The sequence below is a fragment of the Arachis hypogaea genome, chromosome 10 (genome assembly GCF_003086295.3).
Source record: "Arachis hypogaea cultivar Tifrunner chromosome 10, arahy.Tifrunner.gnm2.J5K5, whole genome shotgun sequence".
In the NCBI taxonomy this organism is placed as follows: Eukaryota; Viridiplantae; Streptophyta; class Magnoliopsida; order Fabales; family Fabaceae; genus Arachis; species Arachis hypogaea.
Window position 1 is genome coordinate 112,740,326 of NC_092045.1, and position 27,558 is coordinate 112,767,883.

The 27,558-nt window shown below is 33.8% G+C and overlaps 3 protein-coding genes across 6 annotated transcripts; 2 read left to right on the forward strand and 1 right to left on the reverse strand.

Moving 5' to 3' along the window:
* Nucleotides 1–3,515: 3,515 nt before the first annotated feature.
* Nucleotides 3,516–7,321, reverse strand: LOC112717993 (uncharacterized). Its single transcript, XM_025769907.1, has 5 exons — nucleotides 7,043–7,321; nucleotides 5,745–6,956; nucleotides 5,397–5,453; nucleotides 4,749–5,234; nucleotides 3,516–3,701 (listed from the first exon to the last, which is right to left on the reverse strand). The coding sequence occupies exons 1-5, from the start codon at nucleotides 7,319–7,321 to the stop codon at nucleotides 3,516–3,518; spliced, it is 2,220 nt and encodes a 739-aa protein (XP_025625692.1).
* A 256-nt stretch (nucleotides 7,322–7,577) lies between these two features.
* Nucleotides 7,578–14,207, forward strand: LOC112716685 (pescadillo homolog). 3 transcript variants are annotated; one of them, XM_025768653.3, is made up of 14 exons: nucleotides 7,578–7,794; nucleotides 8,552–8,606; nucleotides 8,766–8,851; nucleotides 8,976–9,224; nucleotides 9,309–9,434; nucleotides 9,621–9,705; nucleotides 9,783–9,893; nucleotides 10,200–10,293; nucleotides 10,392–10,690; nucleotides 11,502–11,609; nucleotides 11,697–11,818; nucleotides 13,006–13,228; nucleotides 13,345–13,548; nucleotides 13,916–14,207. In XM_025768653.3, exons 2-14 carry the CDS (start codon nucleotides 8,574–8,576, stop codon nucleotides 13,997–13,999), a joined length of 1,824 nt encoding a protein of 607 aa, XP_025624438.1. In that variant the 5' UTR covers nucleotides 7,578–7,794; nucleotides 8,552–8,573; the 3' UTR covers nucleotides 14,000–14,207. The 3 variants fall into 3 exon arrangements, with proteins under 3 accessions (XP_025624438.1, XP_025624437.1, XP_025624439.1); XM_025768652.3 differs by having other exon boundaries at nucleotides 7,583–7,794; nucleotides 8,501–8,606; XM_025768654.3 differs by having other exon boundaries at nucleotides 7,621–7,794; nucleotides 8,487–8,606.
* A 3,683-nt stretch (nucleotides 14,208–17,890) lies between these two features.
* LOC112716686 (uncharacterized) lies at nucleotides 17,891–26,513 on the forward strand. Of its 2 annotated transcripts, none has more exons than XM_072205721.1 (9): nucleotides 17,891–18,140; nucleotides 18,344–18,676; nucleotides 19,140–19,221; nucleotides 19,391–19,466; nucleotides 20,137–20,217; nucleotides 20,690–20,826; nucleotides 23,962–24,214; nucleotides 25,004–25,067; nucleotides 25,645–26,513. In XM_072205721.1, the coding sequence occupies exons 2-9, from the start codon at nucleotides 18,358–18,360 to the stop codon at nucleotides 26,274–26,276; spliced, it is 1,644 nt and encodes a 547-aa protein (XP_072061822.1). In that variant the 5' UTR covers nucleotides 17,891–18,140; nucleotides 18,344–18,357; the 3' UTR covers nucleotides 26,277–26,513. The 2 variants fall into 2 exon arrangements, with proteins under 2 accessions (XP_072061822.1, XP_025624440.1); XM_025768655.2 differs by having other exon boundaries at nucleotides 17,894–18,140; nucleotides 18,336–18,676.
* Nucleotides 26,514–27,558: the final 1,045 nt, after the last annotated feature.

Genomic DNA, 27,558 nt, shown 5'->3' on the forward strand with positions numbered 1-27,558 from the left:
TTCAAATAGTATGGAATTTAAATAAATTTGTAAGGTAAAATTTATTATGATTAATAGATTATTATGACATTTGTAATAATAGATATTTATTACATTTAATGAGTTATTTATAAAAATAATTAATTAATTATTAAGGTTATAAATTTATTGTATTGTTTATAACGGTAAAATATAATAAATATAGGGATATAGATTCTTTATAAGTTACAAATTTACATATGTTTCTATTAGTGGTATATTTTTTTATATATTTTATCTTTTTGTTAATTTAAAAATAATAATTGATTTGACAAAAAATGAGTGGTTAATTCTAAAATTTTACCAAATAAACGATATTATTGACATGACATGACATTAGTAGGAAGAAAAAGTGACTTAAAAGTAATATGAATAAACTTGTGTATCTATTTTTATATATTAAAAATAAATTAGGGGTCAAATTTTAGGGACTATTTACTTGAGTGTCATATACTTCACCTAAAAATAATCTTTTCGCTCTCTTTACATCCAATACATTAAAAAATAAAAATATAGACAAAAATATATTATCTATTTTTTAGTGCTTTTGTTTGTTAAAAACTGGTCATATTTTCTTAATACAAATACTATGTAATAATATATTTAAAAATAAGTCATTTATATGCTAACATCCTACTCATTTTGTAACTAAAATTTCTTTTTAAATTTCATTCTTCTTATTTACCTCTAAAAATATTGTTAAACATTCTTATAAACAAATATTATTAAATATAGACATTTTTATTTCTATTCATTTTTTTATGGGATGTTTGTCGGTATTAAATTTGTTTTGAGTCGATCAATTCTAGTAACTCATATAATTGGCAAATAGCCAAATATAGCTATTAAATAAGGATAAATAGTTAAATTTGTCATAAACATTACTTGTTTTCTAAATTAATTTTTAAAAATTTTTTTAATTAAATTCATCCTTTAAAGATTTTAAATAAATTGTATTAGTCTTTTTGTTATTTTTTTTGTTGATATGCGAAAATTTATTAATGTAACACATTAAGTGATATTATAATACACGCATAAGAGTCTTAATTGACTATTAACATGATATTCCTTTAATTAGGTTTTAATTTGATCTAATTTCATAAACTTATCATGTTAATCGTAAATTAAGACTATTAACTGTGTGTTGTGTCACTTAATGTGCCACATCAATCAATTTTAATGTTGTTAAGACGTTAACTAATAGAAGTGACCAAAAAACTAAAATGGCTAACTTAAAATTTTTAAATAATAAATTTAATTAAATCTTTTGAAATATTAATTTAAAAAATAAGTAATCTTTTAGAAATTAATTTGATTCTTTATTCTATTAAATAATTATAAAAAACAATTAAGAAGACATAAATCTTTTTCCAACCACTACATAAATTATCAAAGGTGAAAACTCATGTGTAGTCAACTTCATATGAAGTTGATATCTGAGAGCCGTTAGATGATTTGACTGATTTGACTAAATTTTTATCTAACGACTTTGAAATATCAATTTTACATAAAGTCGACTTCACCTGAATTTTCACCATTATCAAAAGGTAACACAAAAATTGTTTTTTGGTGACTTAAAAGAAATAAACAAAAACTAAGAACGAGAAAAAAAAACAAGAAACTGCTTAAGAAAGGCAGTCCCGCTGAATACTACTGTCAAATTCTTTCTAAGGCAACGGAAGCTCCACTTGGGGAGAAAGGGTCCTCATTGCGGTCTTTGCCATGATGTCTGCTACTTTATTTGCATCTCTCAAGATCAACCGAAGATCAGCACGTCATTTCCAAGACATGATATATCGAATTTTTAACATCAAATGATCAATAAACCCAGAGCAATCTTGTAAATTATTGACAATAGTAAAAGCCTCCACACAATCTGTCTCACATATAATGTCTCTTTGTCCCAAGTCCCATGCTAAAAGAAAGCCTCTCCAAATAGCAAACAACTCTCCTTGCAAAACGCTACGACTCTCAATTGTTCCCAGACAGCCTCGTTGCCACCTTCCCTTCCAATCTCTGCTAACACAAGCAAAACCAACTCGAGCACCACTGCCAGGATAGCTAGCATCACAATTAATCTTAAAGGTACCCACTGAGGGGGGAATCCAAGAGCCACTAATGGTTGAGGGGATAGACAGTCGTTGCAACTCAAAAATATTTCGGAGCTCCTTTTCCAAGGACAAAGCCATACCAATCACCTTGTCTGTAGTCCAATGGTCGTGAGGATGAAAGATCTCATTATTCCTCGAACGCCAAATCCACCAGAGACCAGAAAAGAATCTAAAGGGGCGCTGTTTGCTATTATGTAAGAACCAACTCATCAAATCCACTGGTTGATCGGAGATCCCTAAAGCTTGCCAAACAAGTTGGGCTTTTGGACAATCACGAATACAATGTAATACCGATTCCTGACATGAGAAATATCGTGGACAGCTATCCGTGTGCGAAATGCCCCTCCTAAAACGAAATGCAGCAGTAGGAAGAGCCTCCCGAAGACATAGCCAGGTCAAAAATTTGTGCTTTTCCGGAACATGTTGACGCCAAAGCCAAAGCCAAAGCCAATTACCCCTATCCTCCCAACTAAACATCTTCTTACTGAGCCACAAATAACCACTATGAGCATCATAAACCTTTGAAACCGCACCAGTCCAACACCAACCGACCTCTGAACCAGCTTGAACATCTGGGTTGTAAGAGTTAATGTTGCTCTGCAGAGACTGATTCAGAGGAGAATAGATATTCTCAAGGTTCCACTGTCCAGATGACCAAAGGTCCAAGATCCTGAGATCCGAATCAGAAATGTGAACATAATCCATCTCCTGACACAGTCGCCCCTCTCTTCTCCATTTAGAAAACCAAAAGTTCTTTTCCAAATCCCCAATGCACCAAATAAAACCTTCCTTCAGGATATCCCAAGCTCGACATATACTCTTCAAACATAAGATCCCCTTTCTCGAGACCGACTAAGACAATCATCCTTAGAAGAATGGTATTTCTCCGTCAACAGTTGAACCCATAGCTTATCGGGATGGTGAAAAAGTTGCCAAACTAGTTTTCCAAGAAGAGCAATATTGGCACAAAAAGGATCTCTAATTCCCAGACCTCCAAACTTCTTAGGGGTGACCAACACTTTCTAGTTAACTAGATTCAGGCCTCTACCATCAGCTTGACCCTTCCATAGAAAGTTTCGCATCATGGATTCTATCTTATTAGTTACCCCTTTAGGGAAGAGTGATACTTGCATACGATAAGTAGGAATCGCAGTCACTACCGAGTTGAGCAAACAGAGTCTACCTGCCTTATTAAGCAATCTCCCTTTCCAGCTGGCTAGCCTTTCCCGAATCTTGTATAGAACATCATTGAAAGTTGCGCGTGTCACCCGAGAGTGATTAAGGTTCACCCCTAAATACTTTCCCAAGTTCTGGACAAATCTGATGGAGGAGACTCCAGTGAAAATCTCTTTTCTTGTTGCTGAAACATTCCTAGAGCATAGCGCTTTATTTCTCCATATTAACCTTCATCCCAGAGGCTCTACAGAAATTTTCCAAAGCTACCATTACAGTTTGAACTTGCTGTTTTTCAGCTTTACAGAAAAGAAGCAAATCATCGGCAAACATCAAATGAGAAATTCTTGGACCCCCTCTAGAAACCGCAACCGGCTTCCACAAGCCCTTATCAACTTGCTGATTAATAGAACAAGACAATCTCTCCATACACAACACAAACAGATACAGTGATATAGGATCTCCTTGCCTAAGACCCTTGCTCGGAGTGAAGCTATTTAATCTATCCCAATTCCAGAGGATAGATAGTGAGGAAGCAGTAACACAACGCATAATCAGATTGACTGTCGGAGGAGGAAAGCCAAAACTCACCAGGGTTTGTTTCAAGAATCCCCAATCCACTCTATCGTACGCTTTATCCAGATCAATCTTAAAGGCCAATGTGCCTTTCTTTGACTTTGTCTTCTTCATGAAATGGAGAACCTCTTGTGCTACAATGATGTTGTCTGGGGTTCCTCTCCCCGGGATAAACCCTCATTGAAGGGAACCAATAATCTCTTTGAGATGGGGACGAAGTCTATTGACCAGGACCTTCGTTATAACTTTGTAAACCACATTACAGAGACTAATTGGTCGGAAATCCTTCATGGAAACCGGGTTTTCTACCTTCGGATTAAGAACCACAAGAGTTTCCATCATCCTTGGATCCATATCCAAACCAGAGAACGCATGACGAACCATAGTCCAAACATCAAAACCAACAATCTCCCAGTATTCTTTAAAGAATAAAGCTTGAAACCCATCAGGGCCCGGCGCCTTAAAAGAATGCATACTGAAAACGGCCGACTTAACTTCTTCCAGAATAACTGGCGCTGTGAGGCTACAACAGGCTTCATCATTCAGGGAAGGTAGCGGCACATCACTAAGACAACCTAAGTCTACATCCTCCGACTGACAGAATAGGTGTTTATAAAAGGATTCAGCTTCCCTTCTAAGGACATCCGGGTCCGTTTCCCATACCCCATCTTGAAGAAAGAGACCATTAATCTTATTATGTTTTCTCCGCACAAGAGTCTAGACATGAAAGAATTTGGTATTTCTATCCCCAAATTTTACCCACTGCTCTTTGGATTTTTGAAACCATAGAAGTTCCTCCTGCACAAGCATGTTATTAAATTCCTCAATCAGTTGTTTTTCTCTTTGCCGCATAGACAAATCCTCCATTACTTCAAGTCGCTTCTGAAGGAAATTAATCTGTCTCTCCAATTTGCATTTCCTAACGAAAATGTTGCCGAACACTTTAGAATTAAACTCCAAAGAGTTCTTCTGCACTTCTGAAAGCTTGCCATGCATCTCCCTGTAGCCAGCCTGCCATGACTGGTTCACAATATTTCTGTACTCCGGATGAGTTGCCCAAGCCGCAATAAACCGAAAAGGTCTATTCTTTTTCGGTTGGGGACGACCTGCACAGCGCACTAGGATAGGACAATGATCAAACTGAAGCCTATTTAAAATTTCTGCATAAGCCTCTGGAAAGAGAGATAGCCAGCCACTATTGATACAGACCCGGTCAAGTTTTTTCGCCACCTCAACACCATTTTTAACCCTTCTGTACCAAGAAAACCGTCTTCCAATAGTCTTCAAGTCAAACAGATTACTATCCCCTAGAGATGTAGCAAGCCGATCTGCATGACGACTCGAGAAGAGGCAACCCTTAGATTCATGAGAGAATAGTACTTCATTAAAATCACCAAGAACAATCCATGGCCCGCAGAAAGATGGAGACTGCGTAACAAGATAATCCCATAGCAGAACTCTGGTATTAAATTGAGGACTACCATAGATACCACTGCACCTCCAAATCACATTATTTACCTGAACCTCAACTGTAACACACTGATCGAAAGCATCAACCCATTTGCAGTGAACACCCTGCATTGCAGAAAGGAACCAGATACCCCCCTTATGTCCTGACGCCTCCACTATACCAATAGGGTGATAACCAAGTCTTTCCCAGAACAGTTTCAAGTGTTGAAAAGGACAATGAGTTTCAACCACAATAAAAATTACAGGTTTAAATTTCCTAACCAACTCTTTACAATTCACCCGGGCTAACTTATTAGAAGCACCCCTAATATTCCAAACTATTATATTTAAGCTATCCATAATATAAAATATAAAATTATAAAACAAGGAAATCAAAGTGCTTCACCAACCTCAAACCGAGGCTTGCCCAGCAGAAGTGACTCCCGTGACCTTCAGGTTTTCCGGATCTCCATGGAATGTCTCCTTATTCTCGCATACCGACGCAATAACAGCCGGCAACGCGCCTTTCTTCACCAATGAAACCGCCACGGTAACATCCTCCTTCATGGTTGCAGGAAGACATGACGATGCTTCCACCACCGTGCCTCCATTCTTCTCAGCTGGCGAGCTCTGTAGGGACCCCGGTCTTGGTCGTTTCCGGAGAGAGGACCCGCAAGGCACTGGGGTGTGTCGGGTTGAGGAGATCGACGTCTCACCAACACGGAAAGCGCTGTGTCCGACCTTGACTCGTGACCCGACCCTGGCGCGATAAGAGCTGGATCCACTCGTGTGAGAGAAGTGGATGGTGGGCCTGATTACTCTATCCGAATTGGTTCTGGATTGAGTGCCTCTTTGGACCTTGTTAGATTGCTTCTGGCCCAGCTTGGTTTTACCTTTCCTCACAACTTGCTCCCAGCCTGGTTCATCATGCATGCAAGCCTCCTCAACATTATTTCCTTCCAAATTATTAGCCTCTAAATCCTTTTGTAAACTCGGTGCAGGATTCTCGCCAGTAACGCCACCTACCACATCAGGTTCTACTTCATTTGAATTGTGAATTTTGGTCTCAGGATGTGGCACTGCCTTTGTACCGTCTCGTGGCTTGGTGGCATCGGAATCAGCACTCTTTCCTTCCCTAGAGTCTCTACCCAAGCACTGTGCCATATCGTGACCATAATGTGCACAAGAGTTACAAATTAAATTTAAACTTTCATACTCCACTACATGAGTTACGCCTTCCACAATGATATGCTTGATCACTGGCAGTCCTAAATTTATTTGAACACATACTCGGGCATATCGTCCTCTCTCAGCCAACTTAGTGGCTAAGTCAACTTTGATGGGAACTCCTATTGCAGAAGCAATACGCATCATGGCTTGTTCCTGATAGCACCAGATTGGGAGCCCCGATATCCGAACCCATACAAGTGTAGACCCGAAGGATTCCTCACATGGCCGAAAATCTATATCCCACGGTTTTACAGCAACATAGTGTCCATCAATCAACCACGGGCCACCAAGCATGACCTCCTCACGATCTTCACCTGCATCGAATTTTACCATGAAGTACCCAAACCCCACATCAAGCAGATCAAAACCATCCGAAACTTGTGTGAAAGAGCTGTGTAACTATAATTTTTATTAAGAACATTTATCACCAAAACTTCTCGATAAGGCTCTGCCAAACAAAGCTTGACTTCTTCGGTGAAGTTTACACATGGAGGTTGGGAATCGCCCTGCTTGTCCACCACTGTCGCTATACTATCCCCAGATAGAGATCCTGCAAGTGCAAAGGCTTTCGATTTCTCTGGACCAATGACTTTATATCTAAAGGAGATCTTTGTAGACTTTGAAAAACCCTTATGTGAAAAACTCTCCTTGGCACTGGATGCACCCCCACCCACACTTTCCCCCTTATCTCTTCCGACGGCATGGCCGCCATCCTCACTATGTTTCGCCTTCAAACACTCGTTCCCACTCTCTCCTTCTCTCATTCTCTCTGAGTACGGAGTACGTTTAGTACTCTTTTAAAAATTGTTTAATACAAACACACAAATTTCGGGGAACATTTCAACTAAATAGATAAAATTCAACTTTCAAAGTAAAAATCTGGCAACGTTTCAATTTTATTATTTATTTATAGCAAAAAATAATTTTAACGATAAGTGTAGCGAGTAGGGAACTAGTGCCTAGTGAGTGTATACTGTATAGTTTTTTATATATATATATATAAAATATTTTTAGTGAAAAATTAAAAAAAATATATATTAACACACTAGAATTCCCTAACCCTAACGCTGCCATATTATTCACTTCTCCTCTTTCTCCTCACACCCTCTCGGTCGCCACTCTGCCGCCCTCTCCCTCGAGCGGCGTTGCTGGTCTTCTCCTCTTCAATCTGCTCCAGCGATCTCACCGGAACTCTTCCTCGAGCTTTGCCGTCTTCGGTCGTCGATCTCTCCTCCTGGTACTGGTCTCTGCCGTTGTTTACTGGCTATTGCATTGTTTTTGTTGCTGCTATTTAAAGTTTAACACTTGTTGTTACTGTGGATTATATTTTGAACCCTAATTTATTACATTGTTATTGTTGCTGCTGTTTCTTACTTAGTACCGCTAGTTTTGCTGGTGCTGTTTTTTTAAACTGCCATTGTTGTTGCTGATGCTGTTTTTTTTTTTTTAATTTAATGTTTTTACTTGCAAAGTTTGGATATAATTTTAACACTGAAAATGATGAAAGTTCAACTGAAATTTCCTGAAAGTTTTGTAACATTAAGGGCAGTTTTGCTCCCGAACTTGATGGGAAGTCTTACTTAGATGTCTTGAGATTATAGTATGAAGACTGATGTTAATGAAAATTTAAATGCTTGTGGTGAAGATTGTAATTAAGGAATGTAATTAACGTATAAGGCTCAGGTAGACCTGTTACATTCTCTAATTTAATTTGTTTTGTGAAGTATGTTTATTTGTTATAGCACTTTGGATTACTGTTCTAGCTTGATGGTATGAGCAATATATTGGAAATAGGAAATCATTCTTTGCTCCTGTCTTTAGCTTCTCAAAGAATTAATTTGGCAAAGTAGGTGTTATATTATTAGAGTTTGTGGATGTTAAGAGTTTGGTGGGGTCTTTAAAACTGAGAAGACTAATAAAGTGATGAAGTTTTCATTTTACAGGTCCAAACTCCGTTGACAAAGGTGAATTAATTTGTTCTTCGGTCTTTGCAGTTTCTCTTGCTAATTGCCAACTATGGTGAAGGCCGTGAAGCACTACAGACCTCCAGTAAGTACTTCATACACTTTGTTTAATTCTACCTTGGTGTTTTAATCCGGTGGTGTGTGTGTGTTGTTGTTCGTATTGGTATTTCCCTGTGCACAGTAATTAATGTCTATACTGAAAGAAGAGGAAATAGATTTTGACTTTTTTTTTTTCTTGTGGCAGGGGAAGAAAAAGGAGGGAAATGCAGCCAAGTTTGTTACTAGGTCACAAGCACTCAAACAACTGCAGATCAATCTACCCCTTTTCAGGTATCTTCCACATATACGAATCAGTCTAAGGTGCCCTTGTAGGAATTATCTAAGGTTCAACTTTATCCTTATTTACTGTACTGAACTGTACACCTATTCTTACATTGAATTTTGTGAATATTAGGAAACTATGCATTTTGAAGGGTGTAACTCCTAGAGAGCCAAAGAAGAAGTTCAAAGGAACTCATCAGACTTATTACCATGTGAAGGATGTTGCCTTTCTTCATCACGAACCTTTGCTTGAAATACATAGAGAGATAAGAGTACATGAGAGGAAAATAAAGAAAGCAGAGGCAAAGAAAAACCTTGAACGTGCAAAAAGGCTGCGGGAGAAGACACCTAAACCCAAGATAGATAGGATTATTCGTCAGAGGTTCGTTTGTTTTGGTGGTCTCGATATTCTATCCTGTAGCTGGTGATGAATTTCCAGTTTATTAGATTTTCCTATGAATTATAGGTACCCAAGATTTGTGGATGCACTTGGGGAACTAGATGACTGTCTTTCAATGGTGCATCTTTTTGCAGCATTACCTGCCGCTGAGAGCAAAAAAATTGATATAGAATGTGTCCATAAATGTAGAAGGTATATAATCTGAATTTGAGAAATTTGAGTTAGTTTATGAGAAATATTTTTTAGGCCTTTGTGTCTAATTCTTTCATTTCCTAAGTATTTTTTTCCATACATTTCCTTGCCCAAAAAAAGGTACAATATTATAGGGCTGTGATATTTTTATTGATTTCTCTTATTCTTGTGGCTTACCTATGTTAGATTGGCACACGAATGGCAAGCATTCATATCTCGCACTCACAAACTGAGAAAAGCATTTGTATCTGTCAAAGGCATATATTATCAGGTACCAATTGCGGTAAATATAATGTTCATTAATTAATCCGGTGAGCATCATTTGCCTTATGCAAGAGGTTTTTGCAGGCAGAGGTTGAGGGTCAGAAGATAACGTGGTTGACTCCTCATTCACTACAACAGGTTGTGTCTGATGATGTTGATGTCATCACCATGCTAAATTTTCTGCAATTGTATGAGGTTAGTTTCATATTAATGTTTATATTTGTTCTTCATAACATTAAACCATTGATAACCTTGTTACCTGAATTAATAGGATTATATTTCTGTATATTCTAATGTTGTGAATAGTTCATTGAAATAGTTATTAGTATTGTGTAAGGATCATGTAATGCCAAAGTTAGTTGCCTACACCTGTGGTGTGTCTGTCTATTGTATTGGTTGTGCATGTTATAATCCATTGGTGGTGGAATACATCTCTATTATGGTTTGGTTGTGATGTTGAGTTCATTAATTTATAATCTGCCATGATGAATTTTGCTGTAGCCTCTTCTTGGTTTTGTGAATTTCCGGCTCTATCATTCCATAAATTTGAAGTATCCCCCTATACTAGATCCTCGGTTGGAAGCTTTGGCAGCAGGTAGTGTTTTCTTTAACTTATGTGAAACTCTAAACTTCAATTGCTGCAGGTATTTTATGAATAATGTTATGTATAATTTTTCTTTTCAAATTATGCAGATCTTTATGCTTTGTCAAGATATGCCAATGCCAATGTCAATGCTGTACCCTCTGTAGTCAATTCTGAAGCATCCCAGGTAGCTGAGTCTGAGCAAGGTGATGCCAAGCCAAAAAGGGATGATATTGAACATGAAAAATCTGAACTAAGACTTGCTCAACTTCAGCATCAACTTCCTACAAATGAACCTGGTGCACTAATGCAACTTGTTGAAGAAGCTGCTTCTGAGGAAGAAGTGGATCAAGATACAAGAGAATGTAAAAATCTCTTTAAAGATCTGAAATTCTTCTTGAGCAGAGAAGTGAGTTACTGTTTCCAAGAGATTCCGGATACATAGTATTTGCTAAGTTATGTTTTGTGTTATCTAACAATTATATAGAAAAAAGGTTTCAGTGAGGATGTTAATAATTAAAATATTGAATAATTCAAATAAGAACTTATAGAGTATACCAACAATTCATGTTCTATATTATCTAGTTATGTATTGTTTGAATGTGTCAGGTTTTGTAAGGAACTTGTTTTCAAATTTCTGCTAGATTCTATTAGATAGCATTAGATTTGTTGGAGGGTTGGTTCAACCTGTAAAGATTGTAAGAATTTAAGAAATAATCTTGTCTTGGGGTATTACATAGATTCTTTAATGCTTTGCTGGTGGACTTCCGTTGGCAGGTTATCTGCAATTACCATTGTAAGACCTTTTTGAGACTCATGCCATGCCAAACCTTGGAACAGGACAACCTTGTATTTGTTTGTAGCATAAGAAAAGATTGCCTAAAAATAATCACCATATTTCGAATTCGAAAAATGAGATTTTTTTTTTTTATATAATCCTAGCATGGTTAACCTATTCTTTTTCAATGCTTTGGAAAATGTGAACATGTTGTGTTGTGACTTTATGACATGATTTTGTATGCTTCAGTGTTACAACATGACTACTGTTGAATTTGTTAATCAATAATGGATGCCATTTTATATAATACAATCCATCATACCAAACTATTTTTGAAGTTTTTCTTGAGGTTGTATCTCCTTCGGAAATTAATTTTGCAACCATTATCAAGGTGTTCCAAAATTTTAATACTAATCATGTTTAATTTGGCTTAATCTTTTAGGTACCAAGGGAATCATTGCTTTTTGTCATTCCTGCTTTTGGTGGTATAGTTTCCTGGGAAGGAGAGGGAGCACCTTTTCAGGAATCTGACCAGAGCATCACACATCAGGTTTGTTTTTCTTACTATCTTCTAGGATTAGGTGACTTGTTATACCTTATGATGTCAACTCACTTAGCTATTGGTTTCAATTTTAAGATTGTTGACAGGGATTCACAAGGACATAAGTTCCTCTCAAGAGAATATGTTCAACCACAGTGGGTATTTGACTCTGTGAATGCGCGGATTATTTTGCCAACAGTGGATTATATGGTTGGAAGGTAATTTCATAGTTTTGATTTTACTGAGTTGTCTCGGATGTGCTGTGTTTTAGCTATTTATTTGCAACATCTATCTTCTATATTTGTCTAGATGTACATGTACTTTTTTACATGGGCTTGTTTAGTTTGTGTAAGCATTTTTTGTTTGCATTTTACATTTCTTTATTGTGTTATATAGAACACCAATTCAACTTCTTTATTGTCCTTGCCGAGTCATTAACATATAGTGGTGTTCAACATCCAATCCAATCCTGACCTGTAGCATGTTTTTTTAGGCTCAGGTTTCTTGTTTTTATCCGGTGCCATTTTTGGGTCGGGTTTGGGTCATGCTTGGGGTAGACCCAATCCAACCCAAAGGCGTATGTTATACCTAAATATTTTTTATATCATATAATATTATATTTTATATAAAATAATTTATTCTGGTTAAATGTTCTGTTAAATTTTATATTTAGTTGTTAAATTTTATTAATGTTATATATAATTAAATGTCGAGTCGACCCAGTCTAATTTGGTCCTTTCTGGTTAGGGTCAGGTCCGGGTCTAGCTAAACCTGGCCCCAACCCATGTACACTATTAACATGAAGGAACTGCTCTGGTATCTAATCCATGTAAACTACCAAAATGACACTTGGAAGGTACGAACTACAAAAAGGTTTGACAGGTTTAAAAACGTGACGAATATAACAAAGAAAAATGTTTTTACAAGTGTCAAATGGCTTTGTTATTTGGTTAAGGGCTTGGGCATTTGATCTATATATTCAACATTTGGATAACTATTTACATTGTGCATGTGAGCATACGGAGCAAAATTTGATCTCAATACCTTTTTCTTCAATTTTCTAGGGATTTTTTTTGGTCATTTACAAAAAAGATTGCAAAAAAAAGAAATTTACTTGGCATAAACTCTAGATTTTAATGATGGAAGGTCTTATTTTTCTAATCATAAGTGCAAAAAGTCATATCAAAATTCAATATTCTAAAGCTCTTGTTGAGAATATATAGCTAATCTAGCTATTTTTGTCACATTTTAAACTCTTTCAATGGCTTATTTGTCATATCTTTCAGGGTTAGTTTTTTCAGTGGCATGAATTTTTGGGTACATTCGCGTTAGTTTTTACTTTACCCTGTAATGTCAATGTATGTGTACTTTCATCTTAGCAATAATTTTTCATTTTGGTCAATAGGATACCTCCTCCACACATGTCGCCTTTTATTGATTACGAGGAAGAAGGAGCATATATTCCTGACTATGCGAAGACTATTAAACAATTGCAAGCTGCCGCCAGAAAAGAAGTCCTTCCACTCCCAGGTGTTGGAAAAGAAGATCTGGAAGACCCTCAAAATATTCTGGTTGAAGGTATTATGGATCGGGCAGAGGCCAACCAAGCAGCTCAAAGAAAGCAAAAGGTATGCATATTCTTGGATCGGTGTACAGTTACGATTCAATCAGTGGATCCCTGAAGTCGATATTTTTAGATTTATTCGGGTACTCAAGTATTTCAATTCCAATGGTTGCATTGCAGATGATGATGCTAGAGCAGCAATACCATAATGATTTGAAGAAAGAACTTCAAGGTGTTACGTATGGTAAAATGGATTCCAATGTTGATAAACAAACGTCAACTGGAGAAGAATCCACTGACAATGCTCAGCAGAAGGATGATGCTGATGACATGGGTACACTTATGATGTCTCGTAAAAAGCGGAAGCTGTTGGAAGCCATGAAGGTAAAGCTTTCTATCCCTTGTTTTGTATACCGAGTTGCTTAGCCTTTTCTTCTAGCACTGCATAAGTTTTGGTACTATCTTGTGTCAGACACACTAGCGTATGTATCCCATAACTACAAAACCTGTATAGAAAGTGGTAAGAATTTAATCTGCAATATAGTGTTAAGATAATATGGTATGACCTGGTACTGTCAAAATAATTCAAGGAAGTAGTGTCTTAATTCATGGCAATGGTATTGCTTGTGTATTATTTCTTTTTTCCCCAATCAATCAATTATGTGCCTGAACTTATGGTTGCAAAGTTGCAGGTTTACTTTAAATTCTAACGTTATTCCTCTAACTCTATTTTTATTTTAATGTCATTCAGATATCTAATGAACGGAAGCAGGCTAAAAATGATCTCATTAAGCAACGGAAAAAGAAAATAGACGAAGCTCATAAAAAGAACTGAAGGGATCTGCATTCTGGTGCAGGATACAATTTTGACTTCATTATGCAATGTATTTGCTAATTTAAATGAATGCTTTGTTTGTTATAGGAACTTGACGATAATTTTAATACTGCTCTTTTTGTAGTCAGTAAGGTAACTGCATTTTCTCTCCAGAGGCCGCAGAAACAACTGATTTGTTTAAATATTAGTTTTCTAGGTATTGAAGCCCTATCTAATTTTCCCCCTTCCCCGCTTTGCGTTTTTGTTGCTATGCATTATTTTTTGGTTCCTAGCGGTTGTGCCAAAAATTAAAATTGTCTAAAACTTTTATTTCATCTTGACATAACTTTTGTTAAATTTATTACTTGAAAATGCGAAGATTTGCAACTGAACGAAAACGAAAACCAATTACTTACCGCTACTATATTATTCTGAGAAGTTCCTAACCTTTAAAAGCGCAAGTATTGATACGCCTCCAACAACAAGGAATGGACATACCTGAAACAAAAATAGAAATGCTTAAACATGGACTAATTTGATACGAAATCATAAACATATCTTGTCACCTAATGTTTCGTTGCCAGAAACTGTTATCCCTTGACAAAAGAACAGATGTGATTAATTTTAAATTTTTGAGGAATTAAGGGTTAATTTGGATAGGTGATAAATAATTTTTTTTTATTTTTAACTTATAAAAAATTAAAGAATTAATGTTTAGTATAATTTTTAAAATTAATATATAAATTTTTAAGAAGTTATTTAAAGTATTTATGAAAAAATTGAGAAAAAGTGACTTCCCCTATAATAATTTTTTTAATCATTTTTTTAAAATAAATATTTTTATAACTAAAAAATCAAACATAAAATAATTTTGTTTTTTTATGTTTTAAGTTTATTTTAAAAAAGTTTAATTAAGTTATTTATTCAAATTGATTCTAATTTGATTGATAAAATTATTTGGTGATGAATTTGACAAAAGACTTATTTTAATTGGCTATTAACCCATATTAACGTTTCATGAATTTTGGTGATTTTAGAGAATATCAGAATAGGATAGGAATACCCTGTGACTTCTGAACATGTAGTGGTGAAGCTTCAAACAAAATTTTGGAGGGGCCAAAATTTACATAAAAATTTAATAATAATATTTATATTAAAATAAAATTTATAAATATAATTATTTTTTAAGTTTGTTACTAATAAGTAATTCTGGAGATAAAAAATAGAAAATAATTTATAATAGTATTCTCCTTTTTAAATATTAGCCTTCTTCTTAAAAATGTATCAATTTTTTAATTTTTTATCATTAATTTATATAAAAATTTGAATATATATCCTGTAAAATATATAAAAAAAATAAAAGAATAAATATTAAAATTTATAATATTTATTGAATTTTTTTTATCACTTTATATAAATAAAATAATATCAATACTTATTGAATATTCTAAATATTTTTTATCATATAAAAAATTAAATCAAATAAAGTAAAATATAAAATAATATTAAATTAATTAAATAAAAATATCTAATTTTTTATATTTGAACTCAAAGGTAGAAGGAGTATTGTTTGTTGAATAAAGAGCTGGGAATATAGAAGCTGCTAGTAAAGTAGCGTATTTTTTATGATGATGATTTTTATCTTTTATTTTGTTAGATGATCTTTTTTTATTCTTATCTTTTTTTTAAATAACTTTTTTATTTGATTCGATTGTTAGACGATCTTTTTTATGTTTATGTTTTTTGTTAGATAACTTTTTTATTTAATTTGATTTTATTTTTTAATTTTGATGTGTTATGAAAGCCAACAAATCACAATCCAACATGTTTTTAATGTCTAAAACTAAAAATTATTGTATAATAAAATAAAATATTTAAGCCAGTTAAACTATTTTTTATTTTTCGAAAAAATACTACTAATTTTTTAATAAAAAATTTGGGAGAGGCCATGACCCCTTTTATTTTAACTAAGCTCCGCCCCTGTGAACACGTGTTAGAACTTGGAAGAACTGTTATTCCCATTTCCATCCCCTGATACTATTATTTTCCACTTTTAGACCATATTCAATAGGGAACTCATCTCAGTCCCTATTTATGGCTCACCTGTCATAAAAAGTAACTCCACATCAGCTTTTGCGTCATAAACAGTAAATAGGAACTCAAAGCATCTCTTTTTTCTCCATTAGGAGGAACTAACTTTAGTCCTTGTTGTGGTCCTACTTAATTAATTAATTAAAATACTTAAAATTAATATAATTGAATTTTTTCAATAATATTATTTAAATTTATAAATTTAAAAATAATTTACTATTAAAAGATATTGATATTAAATAAATTCATATATAACAATAATACACAATATATAATTCATATATTACAATAATATTATTTTCATTTATAAATTCAAAAATAATTCATTGTTAAAATATATTAATATTAAAAAAATATATATAAAAATAATACACAATATATAATTCATAATTCGAGATGACACTAATTTGTAAAATTATTTAATATAAAAAATATAATTAAACCCCATAGTTAACGATAAATATTGTGAAATTGCGTATGTGTTCAATCAATAAATTTAATTAATTATGATTTAATATACAATATAAATAATATTTGATATTGATTAAATATAATTATTTATATTAATTATAATTTATTATAACTAATTATTAAATGATTAATATAAATAATTAATTAAATAGATATATAATTATTTAATATAATAAATTATTATAATTTAATTATTTAATATAATTATTTAATTAATTATAATTTTATATAAATATTTTTTTATAATAATTAATTAAATAATTAAATTATAATTAATATAACTATTTAATATAATTAATTAAAATTTTATTATAATATAGTTATTTAATATAATTAATTAAAATTTATATAATTATTTATTTAAATAATAACTTGTCATTTAGCAAGTTATTATTGATTGTTCCAAGTTCTTATTCAGAGAGACTCATTTTTATTGGAAATTGTATAGAGGCTCACTTCCTTTCTCTCCAACGGTGAAAAACTCATATGTGTCAGTAAAAATTAAAAGGAAACTCCCCATTGGAGTTGCTGTAAAAGTTAAAGTAAAACCCATGATCTATTCGGACATTTTCCATGGGGCCGGTTTGGTTATCAAAACATGCTTAATATAGTTGTATAATATACAACTAAATTAGATTGGTATAATAATTAACTTAGTGTTTGTTTTGAAAAAAGATTTTTTATTTTTATTTTTTACCGTGTTTAGTAAATTTTTAGTAATAAAAATAAAAGTATTAAAAAAATAATTTTTTTAGAAAAATTATAATTTATATCTTTTTTTAAAAGATTTTTTTCTTTAAATTTTTTTATATAATAAATAAATAAAAAAATATTTTTATATTGTTATATTCAAACATAATTAATAAATAAAAATTTTTTTTTACATAAGATACTCAAATATAAAATTATTTTTATTTTTCTATAAAATCTTTTTAAAAAAAATAACTAAAAAAAAAGATCTTTTTTTAAAAACTCACTCAAACAAGTTTTTAGGATTTGTTTGGACACCATTCTCTAAAAACACCTTTTTGTAATAATATTTTTTTAAAAAAATCTCTTACAAAAATAAAAATAATTTTATATAAAAAATTTTTAATATTAATATATTTAAATAAAATAAAATAAAAATATTTTTTATTAATTTATTATGTAAAAATATTTTTTTAAAAAAATGTAAATTTTAATTTTTTTTAAAAAATATTTTATTTATTTTTTTAATATCTTAATATTTATTATTAAAAATTTGTTAAACATATTAAAATAAAAATTCATTAAAAAATATATTTTTTATTAATTTAATGTCGTTCAAATAAGTACTGTATAATATACTAGCAGTCACATGGATCTTACGGGGCAAGTGGCAACTAGTTATAGACCAAAACGCAGCGTCTGTTCATAGGGCAGCGTTTGGATTTTGGATCCACCATCAAATTTCAGTTGAGGGACGCTTTAACTTCCCAGCTCTAGGGTTCCTCCAATTTTACCTCCCTTGCTCAGCTTCTTCCCCCTTCGCGTCCTTCGCTCCTCCACCTCGCCACGCCAATACGCCGTCGTTTATCGCAACTCAGCTTCTTCTCTCTTCTTACCTTTCTCTTAATCGGTAACGTTTCTTCCCCAATTCTCTCTCTGTTCATGTTTTAACACTCGCACTTCACTCACTTCCCTCTCTCATTTTGAACTCTTAACCCAACACGCAATGCTAGCAATATGTACATGTTTGCGGGTGCATATATTCACATTTTCAGTGTAATTCTCTTATGAAAATTTAAATTTATTATTTATCCTCTGCAATTAGGAGAAAAGGGGTTTCGTTGGATATGGATAGTCATGAACAGTTGAACGAGGAAATGGAGATGGATATGGAGATGGATTCGGGTTCCGAAGGTGAAAAGAGCAGAGCTAGTAACTATGTAAGTGGCTCTTTGGAAGATGAGAAGCCGTCATGTCAAGCTGAGGATTCTGCTGAGCCTGCCGCCGCCATGTGCGGTGCCCCTACCTTGCAAGTGGGTTTTGAAGTAACCAACACTGTCGTGATCTCCGAGGAAGTTAAAGGAGCGAATGGCGAGAATGGCAGCCTCTCGTCTTCTTTGAAGGGCGAAGGGAGTCCCACCAGAAACTGTGTGTTGGATGGAAGATGTATCCTTGTGTGTGTTTGTCTGTTCTCCTATGTGCTAGTGATTTGTAGCTTAGAGAGTCAATTGAAGTTTCTGCTTGTGTCTGTGGGTTTTATTTTCGAAAGGGGCAGGAGGGAAGGGAAGGAAAGGGGTTTAAAGAAGGAAAATAAGCTCACAGCTACTGTTGAAACCCCTTCCCTTCTCTCCCATTGCTTCTAGAATAAAACAACCAAACACATTTACCAGGGGTCATCCAAAATGTTGCATATATAATTCTTTGTTGAAGAAAGTTGATTTCCTTGAATGAAACTTAATTAGTCTCTCATGCTTCTTAAGTTCTGTATGCTGTAATTGCAGTAAATCCTTTCTGTAACAATGTATGTGATTTTTCATATCAGACCAAGAGTATGTAGTATCAATTAGGTGATGATGGTTTGCTTCTTATTATTTTCAAAGGACTTGTAGTTCCGTAATATGTGTAATAGCTATTTTAGGTGCTAAACGAGCCCGGATTGCTGTTGATGAACATCAACCATCAGTTCATTTCGTATATAATTCCCTAACAAGGTATGCGATATTACAACAGGATATGATCTTTATACGAAAATGGAAAGGGAAAAAAAATTGAAAAACCAAGTTTTATATCTTTTTAATTGTAAAATATCTGATCTTGCCTTTAAGTTTAATTGAATGATAGGTTTCGGTGATTAACTTTTTATGTGTTGACCCTTTCCAGAGCTAGTAGACAGAAGCTTGAAGAGCTACTACAGCAGTGGTCAGAGTGGCATGCTAAACATGTTTCTTCATCCAATGTAAGCCCTGCTGTTTTAAAATTTTTTTGTTGAAAGCTTATTTTTCTTTAAAGTTTAAAGTGATTAAATGAGTAATTAGAGAATAAAATATGATCAAAATAAAACATGTAAACAGACAAAAATGTGAATATCTTTATTAGCATGGGGTTGGAATGAGAATTGTAGTTTTTATATTTATAATTGTGGAGCTACAGTCCATGTAGTGTCAGTGATTGGTAAACATATGCAAATATATATATATATATATATATATATATATATATATATATATATATATATATATATATATATATATATATATATATGATGAGTTCTAAGTTTCTTGGTCTTCAGATGAAACCTCCATACTAAAATGTGGTGATATGATAGGTATTTATTTTGTGGGATGAATGAGGTACAAAGTTTTATTATTTTCAAAAGTTGTCTTCTGTGATGATTCATGAGAAAAAAAATCATCATTTGTCTATGATTGACAGAAGTCTTGTAGGAACTGACCTGTAGACAATTTGAGTGATCTTGAGAACTTGAATTGGAAGGATCCTCAGATTAGATCATTGATGTGTTGGCAAACAAATGATGCCAATTCTTTTAATACTATTGCTAATTCTATTTTGCTTTTTTAGCTTCCCAAACGATGATATGAATTAGTTAGCTATGTTTGTCTCTCCAGGATCCTAGCGATGTGTTGGAATCTGGCGAGGAGACATTTTTTCCTGCTCTAAACGTTGGCCTTGAAAAGACCTCGGCTGTGGTGAGTTAGTATTTTTATGACAACCTCCTTAACTGTAGGCCTGTATGCTTTCAATTCCACTGCTAGGAAACTAGTCCAGTCACTCTCATGGTTGTAATATGATTTATCCCGGAATAGATGTTTCAGTTGTGTTTCGCATAGTCGCGGTGATAAGTTACAGTAGCCATTGCAGTGTGCATTCATTGCATCTTGTTATAACTGCCTTGTCCATTTTTATTTTTCTATTGCTTTTAATTTGTTAGTCCATTTTTGTTATTAGTTACTAATTTTAATGCACTATATTACTATTTATTATATCAATGTGGATTGTGGAAACCCATCTCTAGTTACGGTTACACCATAAATTATTAGGATAATTAGCATGTTATCATATTGGCAAGTATATGCACTTGTTAACAGTATTCACCTTAGAAAACTGGAAAATATTATATTTTTTATGCCAGTTTTTTTATCCAATTTCTTTATATTGCAGTCATTCTGGATGGATAAACAGACAAGAAATGATAAGAATAAAGATTTTGTACCTGTAGATGATAATTCTGTACCTCTATATGATCGTGGATATGCTTTGGGATTGACTTCAGCTGATGGTTCAAGTAACTTGGATGGGTATATGCTGTCACTTACTATTATTTTAGATGAAAACTAGATGCATCTAATTTTCTAGTTCTTGGTGGTTCATGTGCTTTTGTGATGTTTGAAATATAAATAATATGAAATATGACTAGTGGAAGTATCTTCTTTTTATTAATACCATATTTATTATGACATGTGCAACTGTGCAGTGCATATCAAATAATTGCTTGCTAGTGCAATAATTGATCATTGTGGCTACAGTGTTTCTTCTTTCTTCTAGAAAAGAATCATAATTAAACAGTTGGCTTGCAAAAAATTGATTCTTATTTAATTGTGATGTTGCACTGCTCATAAAGCCTTGGCTTGATGGCTTAACAATTGATCACTGTGGCTACTGGCCAGAGTTTCGTCTTTTGTGGTTCTAGAAAAGAATCATAACTAAAATGCTGCCTTGACAATTTTATTCTTATTTTAAATTTCTAATTTTATTACCTTCAGACTTTTAAGTGTGTTAGGTTTCCCATATTTTAGATTCCCTTGATGGTTTAGAGAATGATCTGAGAAAGAAAGTCTGTTTCCTTTTAGAAGTATCTTTTTAGTTTTATAAAATTTGCCATCTTGGTTCTATGGGGGCTCGCTTTGAGCAGACTAGCAATTGGTAGAACTCTTGTGTACAGTGTATTTGACACTATCTTTTTTGTTTTATCGTTTCACTTACTCTGCAATGAGGAGTTTCAATACTTCTCTTTAAAGATCATTTTGTCCATATTTTCAAGTTAGCAACTGTATTCCCAGTATCTTCTATTTAAAGCTGGACATATTCCTTTAAGTGGTAGAAACTGGCGCTCGGCAACAATAATTGGTATTACAGCAGCAGCTAAGACTGAGATGTGGGAAAAATGCTCTGTATTTTATCAAATTATTGGAAAATATTGGCACCTGGAAACAATATTTTTACCAAAGGTGTTGTAATTTGAAAATTAATTGGGACAAGACTTTCTGTTGGTCATACCCGCTTTGAAATCTTTATTGGGATATGCTGATTTAAGAACAGTTGAGTGGTAATGTATTATATAATTTCAGGGTAAATTAAGCTTACCTCTCGAGATTTGTCTGAACTACACTTGGCTCTTCTCTAGCTGTCCAATATAAACCAACTTCCCCTACTTTACAATCGTCTCATATGAAATGCCCTTACCCATCTCTCTCTCTCTCTCTCTCTCTCTCTCTCTCTCTCTCACACACACACACACACACACACACACACACACACACACACACACACACACACACACACACACTCCCATCTTCTGCCTCCGCTACCAAACTCTAACCCAAACTCCATCTGACACCCCTCCCCCTTAATAGAGTACATTTGTTTTGTGTTTAGATGAATGAGAACAATTGGTTTTAGTGTTTCAGCAAAGACACTTCTGTCTAGGATCTATAATAAAGTTTTGCAAATTTTCGCAGGACAATTTTCAGCTTAGATTCATGGTTACTGTATCCCATAGTTGAGGCTTAAAAAATCTTGTTCATAACTGTGTCACACTGTAGGAGATCCCAATGAGCATTCACCACTTCTTTGGCAATGGTTGAGACATTCACTGCCCACTATTGTGAAGTTTAAGTGGTGTTTAATGCAAAGTTACAATATTGATTTACCTTTCATTTGCAATGAATGCCGCAATACAACTTCCATTTGTAATGAATACCATAAAGTTCTCTGATGTTAGGTTATATGCCGGAATTAGTTATCTAGTAGTGAGTATTTTTCGGTCTACATGATTTAAGAGAATATCTTGTTGCTCATTCATGTCCTTACTATCATGGGAAATTGTAAGCTTCCATCCTTCCATTTTTAGCTTCATGACCCATCATTGAGGCAGGTAAAGACTTTTGGAATAGACAAATTTATGCCTTCAAAGGTACAAATAAAGCTTACAAAATTTTTAGTGATTTGAAACACCCTTATTGATCTCTGAAGTATTCACACTGTGTTCGTGGCTAGAAGGCTAAGGGAGTACATGTGTTTAGGAAAGAACCGGAAGTTTAGGCTCAAGGACCATGCTGACATTCAGGCAAAGCCTTACTTGGCCAGTTACAGTAATTTTTATCACACATTATATGGTATGGCAGATGATTCTAGCTGACTATGGCATATTGTTTTGGTGGTAGGATTTATCAGTTAAGCTGTCTATGGTAAATACCTTGCAGAATAGCCCATATTTTCTGTACTGCTTCTGTTTCTCTGCAATGATTTGCCTTAACATTAGAGTTCGTATTAAGGTGGCAAGGTTTTGGGTAGACATTTGGTGGATAATGTATGTACCTTGTAGGATTCTTTTTCTCGAGGTTTTGGAAAGATTTGCTGATATCGGTGTTTAAGGGAGGGGTTTTACCATGTGTGGCTCTCAAACCTGTACAAGTGCTGCTGCTTGATGCTTTGAACACACCATTTATTTTACTGTGTTATCCTGGGATATTGGGGCATAGACAACCAGCTTGAACCAGGGGATGCTCCTAATTATTTTACTTGGAAAGTTCATTTACAAACTGAAGTTCACTGAGATTCGGGTGTTTTTGTTCAATTTTTATTGGGAGCAGCATATGGGGAAATATTTTGACTGCCTGTTACGACAATGTAATCAAGGATATGGATATTGTCAGTCTCAGTTGAATTTCGCTTACATTATCACAATGGTTAAGAAAAAGAATATATCAGTTGCTTATATATTTTTCCTGTTGCTTCCACAATTCTGGCATCTTGTATTTTTGTAGTGCTGTGCCTTGTGCCTAATGATGTGAAGGAGCTGCTTTTCCTTCTGGTTGGGCTCACAGTTGTGGATGATCATTTAAATAGAGAAATCAAAGCAGTTCCAGGTTTTTTCTCTTTTTCACACCAATGTTAGGAAAAAGGGGAGAAACATTTTATTGGGTTAAGATCAACCATTGTGGGGTTATGGGAGCATCTCTGGATTCTTCATAATGCATAGAGGTTTCTTAGGCCAATTACATTGCTTTCACATCTGATATGTTCTATATTTTTTCAGCATTTTGAACTTACATGTTTGTCATTAATTCCTGATGAAGCATCCAGTTATTTGATTGTACTTGATAAATTTCCATTAGAAGCTGCTGTACTTAACTTCCTTTTTCATATTGTAGTGGTTTGGAGATTGTGGATGATGCTGCCCGGTGTTTCAACTGTGGTTCCTACAGCCATTCCTTGAGAGATTGTACGAGGCCTCGTGACAGTGCTGCTGTCAATATTGCTCGCAAGCAGCACAAGACCCGTCGAAACCAGAATGCGAGTTCTCGAAATCCAACTCGATATTATCAGGATTCTCCAACTGGAAAGTATGCTGGTTTGAGGCCAGGTGCTCTTGATGATGTAACACGTCAACTCTTGGGCTTGGGGGTAAGAGTTTTTGCTCATTTTAGTCAATGAAATCTTCAATTCCCCCCACCACCCCAAAAAGAAAAAGTTTTATCAAGAGAAATTAGGGAAAATTTAACTAGGGGAGGACAGGATATATTCCAAATTGGGAAAAACAAAACGGTCGTATCCTTCGGGTATACAAAAAAGGATTCAAGGAATCCATACAAACTTTGACAGAATCTATTCAAGGAATTTATATTGCGCTTCTGTTGACAGTATAGTGAAACACATGACCTGGGATGGTTACATTCCTCTAGTCCCTCGGAAGTATGGAAAGGTGAAAAGAGGAGATGAAAGAAAAATGTTAATTAGATAGTTAGTGACTCAAAAGTTGAGTGTCTTGACCCTGTATGAATAACTAAATGACACTTGTGCACTTTAGTTTAGATGCCATTTCAGATATACTGCTTAAGTTTCCCATAAAATTTATATTTATTTGGTCCTTAACAATATAGATAGAGTGTTTCTTTAACGATGAACTGAACTTTGGGGTATCATGAGTTTCTTCTTTTTCTTTAACCAACAAAATGTGACTTGTTTCTACTAGTAACACAATCCCCCAAGGAATAGATTTATTTATGGTATGTCATGTGAAGTAGCTTATAATATTTTGCTTGTTCAACTACTTGTTTGTACTGTATTTTTTAGTCTAAGTATTGGCAAAATGATTGTACTGATAGGTTGCATAACTATACAATGGAGAGTAATAAGACATCATTAATTTTATTTTATTTTTTTCATAAAATTATACAATGTTTTCTTGTGCAGGAACTTGATCCACCCCCTTGGCTTAACAGAATGCGGGAATTAGGGTACCCACCTGGATATCTTGGTAAAGTACATTTCTTTGACTTAATTACCCTTTTTTATAGGACCAAAGTTGTAAAATTATTTTCACGATCACTTTGTTGAACCTCTGATATAAACCCAATTAAAAACAAGTGAAATTGTTCATATAACAACCCAAGGGCTGAACTCTTTTGGCAACTTCAAGATCAAGACAGCATGAAATATTTGCATTTTGCTCACATACCTCTTAATACAGAATTTTATTTATTTATTTAGAAAAATGCGCTTTTCATATAATAGTGGTGTGAAGTCATGTGTGAGGATTTCACAAGTGCATTTCATTTTTAGATGTAAGTTACTGTCTGCATGACACGAGACTACTAAGTGGTGTATAATATATTGTATTGGATTCGATACTTATTAATGTTTTAAATTTTTATATATGATAGTATTTTTTTAGACAATTTAATGCTGCACATGCTGTTATCTCTTATTTGCAAGTCTCTTTTAGTCTTTTATTTGTCAAAGTTTGCTCCATGTACTGTATTCTATCTTTTTCCTTTTTCTTATTTTGTATATCAAATTAATTAATTATTCCAATAACATGGTATGGAATTTAGATGTGGATGATGAGGATGAACCTTCTGGTATTACAATCTACACTGATAGGGAGATTGCAGAGCAAGAGGATGGAGAAATTGTGGAAGTTGATTATTCAAAACCAAAACGAAAGATGACCATTGAATTCCCAGGAATAAATGCTCCTATTCCAAAAAATGCTGATGATAAATTGTGGGCGGTCGGGCCTGCGCCCTCGGGTTCAGATACATCAAATAGTTCAAGGACACACCACAGATCAAATCATAGCTCAGACTATGGCAGCAGAGGATACTTTCGTGAGCAAAGATCTTCTGGGGATTTCCGGGATGATGGTCCCCCTGGGGACCCAGGATACGGTTCCTATACGCATAGTTTTCATCCTAGGTATGGTGGACATGATTCTTTGGCAAGGAGTCCTTCAATGTCGAGGTCCTATTCAGACGATAGGAGAAGTCCTTTGCATGAAGAAGAACCCCCCAGGCCTTTTTCCTTTCATTCTCTTCATTACTCAAGTTCAGAGAGGCTTTCTTCGTCCTTTGACCGAGATTTTGGTAGATTTGGAAGCTCAACCTCTGGAAGCCTACCCGACAGAGATTACGATCGAACATCTCGAATGCACTCAGATGATCGTTACTCTCGTAGTTGGAGATGAAATTAAATTATGTATCCAAAAAACAAAAGAAAAATACAAGGTTAGGGAATGTACAAAGTGCTAGGGAAGTTGGCATATATTTAGCCGTTTCTGGTAGCTTTTTGTATGCATACTCCTTTTGTTATTAGGTTTCCGACCTCAACTATTTTGTAACTCTGGTTTGCTTGCAGAAAGGATTGTAAAATAATCTACTGTTGGCTCATTTATATATATAAATCATTGTCTAAGTTTTTAAAATTGTAATAATCGTTGCAATGGTATTATAAATTAATATTAAGATCCATTGTTTTGACTTTCGAGCATGACCTTTCGTTTTGGAGGAGTTGAAACAATTGTTATGGAGTTAATGTTCAAAATAACTTCTGAAATTTGATTTCTGATTTAATTTATTCCTTTAATTTTTAATTAATTTTTAAGGCATGACTCATGTTGGCACTTTTGTCTATTTTTATTATTATTTTGCTGTTTGTGTCTAAACAACATGGGTTTATTTTTTTTTCTTTTTCTTTTTCTTTCTCAATGTCTGAACTTCCTACCACCCCATTGGAATGTATGATTGAGGGTGGCGACAACGGGAGTGGTGGGAGGTTCGGACATCGGAGAGGGAAAAAAATGGGAGAGAAGTAAAACAACGTCGTTTAGGTGCAAACAGCAAAACGACGTCATTTAATCATGCTATGTGACTATGTCATTTCTTTGGCGACGGAAATGGACAAAAACACTAACTTGAGTTATGCCTTAAAATTTTATAATACAATCTAGGTCAATTGAAAATTGAACGATTAAATTAAGTTAGCGTTAAATTACAGGGCCATTTTAAGTATTAATTTAATTGTCATGTTTTTTCAGTTTTACTTTTTACAATAATTTTTGACAAAATCGATGAAATCATATGCGGTGACATCTTAACCGCTAAGATATTCACTTTTTAAAAGTAGCTTTTGATATTTAAAATGATTCTAATAGACATTAAGACATACATATAAGAAAAAATATAAGGATAAATGTAATATTTATTGATATATAAGGTTATACTAAAGTTTTTAATTTTAAAAATTTTATTTAAAGGTATTTTTAATTGAATTAGATAAATATACGACAACGCTATATGTATAATATGTATAAGTATGATTATGCCACTTCATATTCGATGGTTAATTTTTTGTATTTATAAAATATTTTTGATAAACATATTCATTTCCACATTCTAATATTTCATAACATTAAGTACGTTATAATTGGATATTGGATATTACTGGTAATAAAATAAAAAAAATTAACA

Bases quoted from the DNA above. Each gene is read 5' to 3' on its own strand.
- LOC112716686 (XM_072205721.1), top strand. From the start codon at position 18,358: ATGGATAGTCATGAACAGTTGAACGAGGAAATGGAGATGGATATGGAG. The intron at 18,677-19,139 runs GTATCCTTGTGT...TATGTGTAATAG, and splicing joins CTGTGTGTTGGATGGAAGAT to CTATTTTAGGTGCTAAACGA. The intron at 20,827-23,961 runs GTATATGCTGTC...TTCATATTGTAG, and splicing joins GGTTCAAGTAACTTGGATGG to TGGTTTGGAGATTGTGGATG.
- LOC112716685 (XM_025768653.3), top strand. From the start codon at position 8,574: ATGGTGAAGGCCGTGAAGCACTACAGACCTCCA. The intron at 8,852-8,975 runs GTATCTTCCACA...TGTGAATATTAG, and splicing joins ATCAATCTACCCCTTTTCAG to GAAACTATGCATTTTGAAGG. The intron at 10,294-10,391 runs GTAGTGTTTTCT...CAAATTATGCAG, and splicing joins GTTGGAAGCTTTGGCAGCAG to ATCTTTATGCTTTGTCAAGA.
- LOC112717993 (XM_025769907.1), bottom strand. From the start codon at position 7,321: ATGAGAGAAGGAGAGAGTGGGAACGAGTGTTTGAAGGCGAAACATAGT. The intron at 5,235-5,396 runs GTAAATAATGTG...CATGAATCTAAG, and splicing joins GTGTTACAGTTGAGGTTCAG to GGTTGCCTCTTCTCGAGTCG. The intron at 3,702-4,748 runs GTAATGGAGGAT...TCTATTAATCAG, and splicing joins TCCTTCAGAAGCGACTTGAA to CAAGTTGATAAGGGCTTGTG.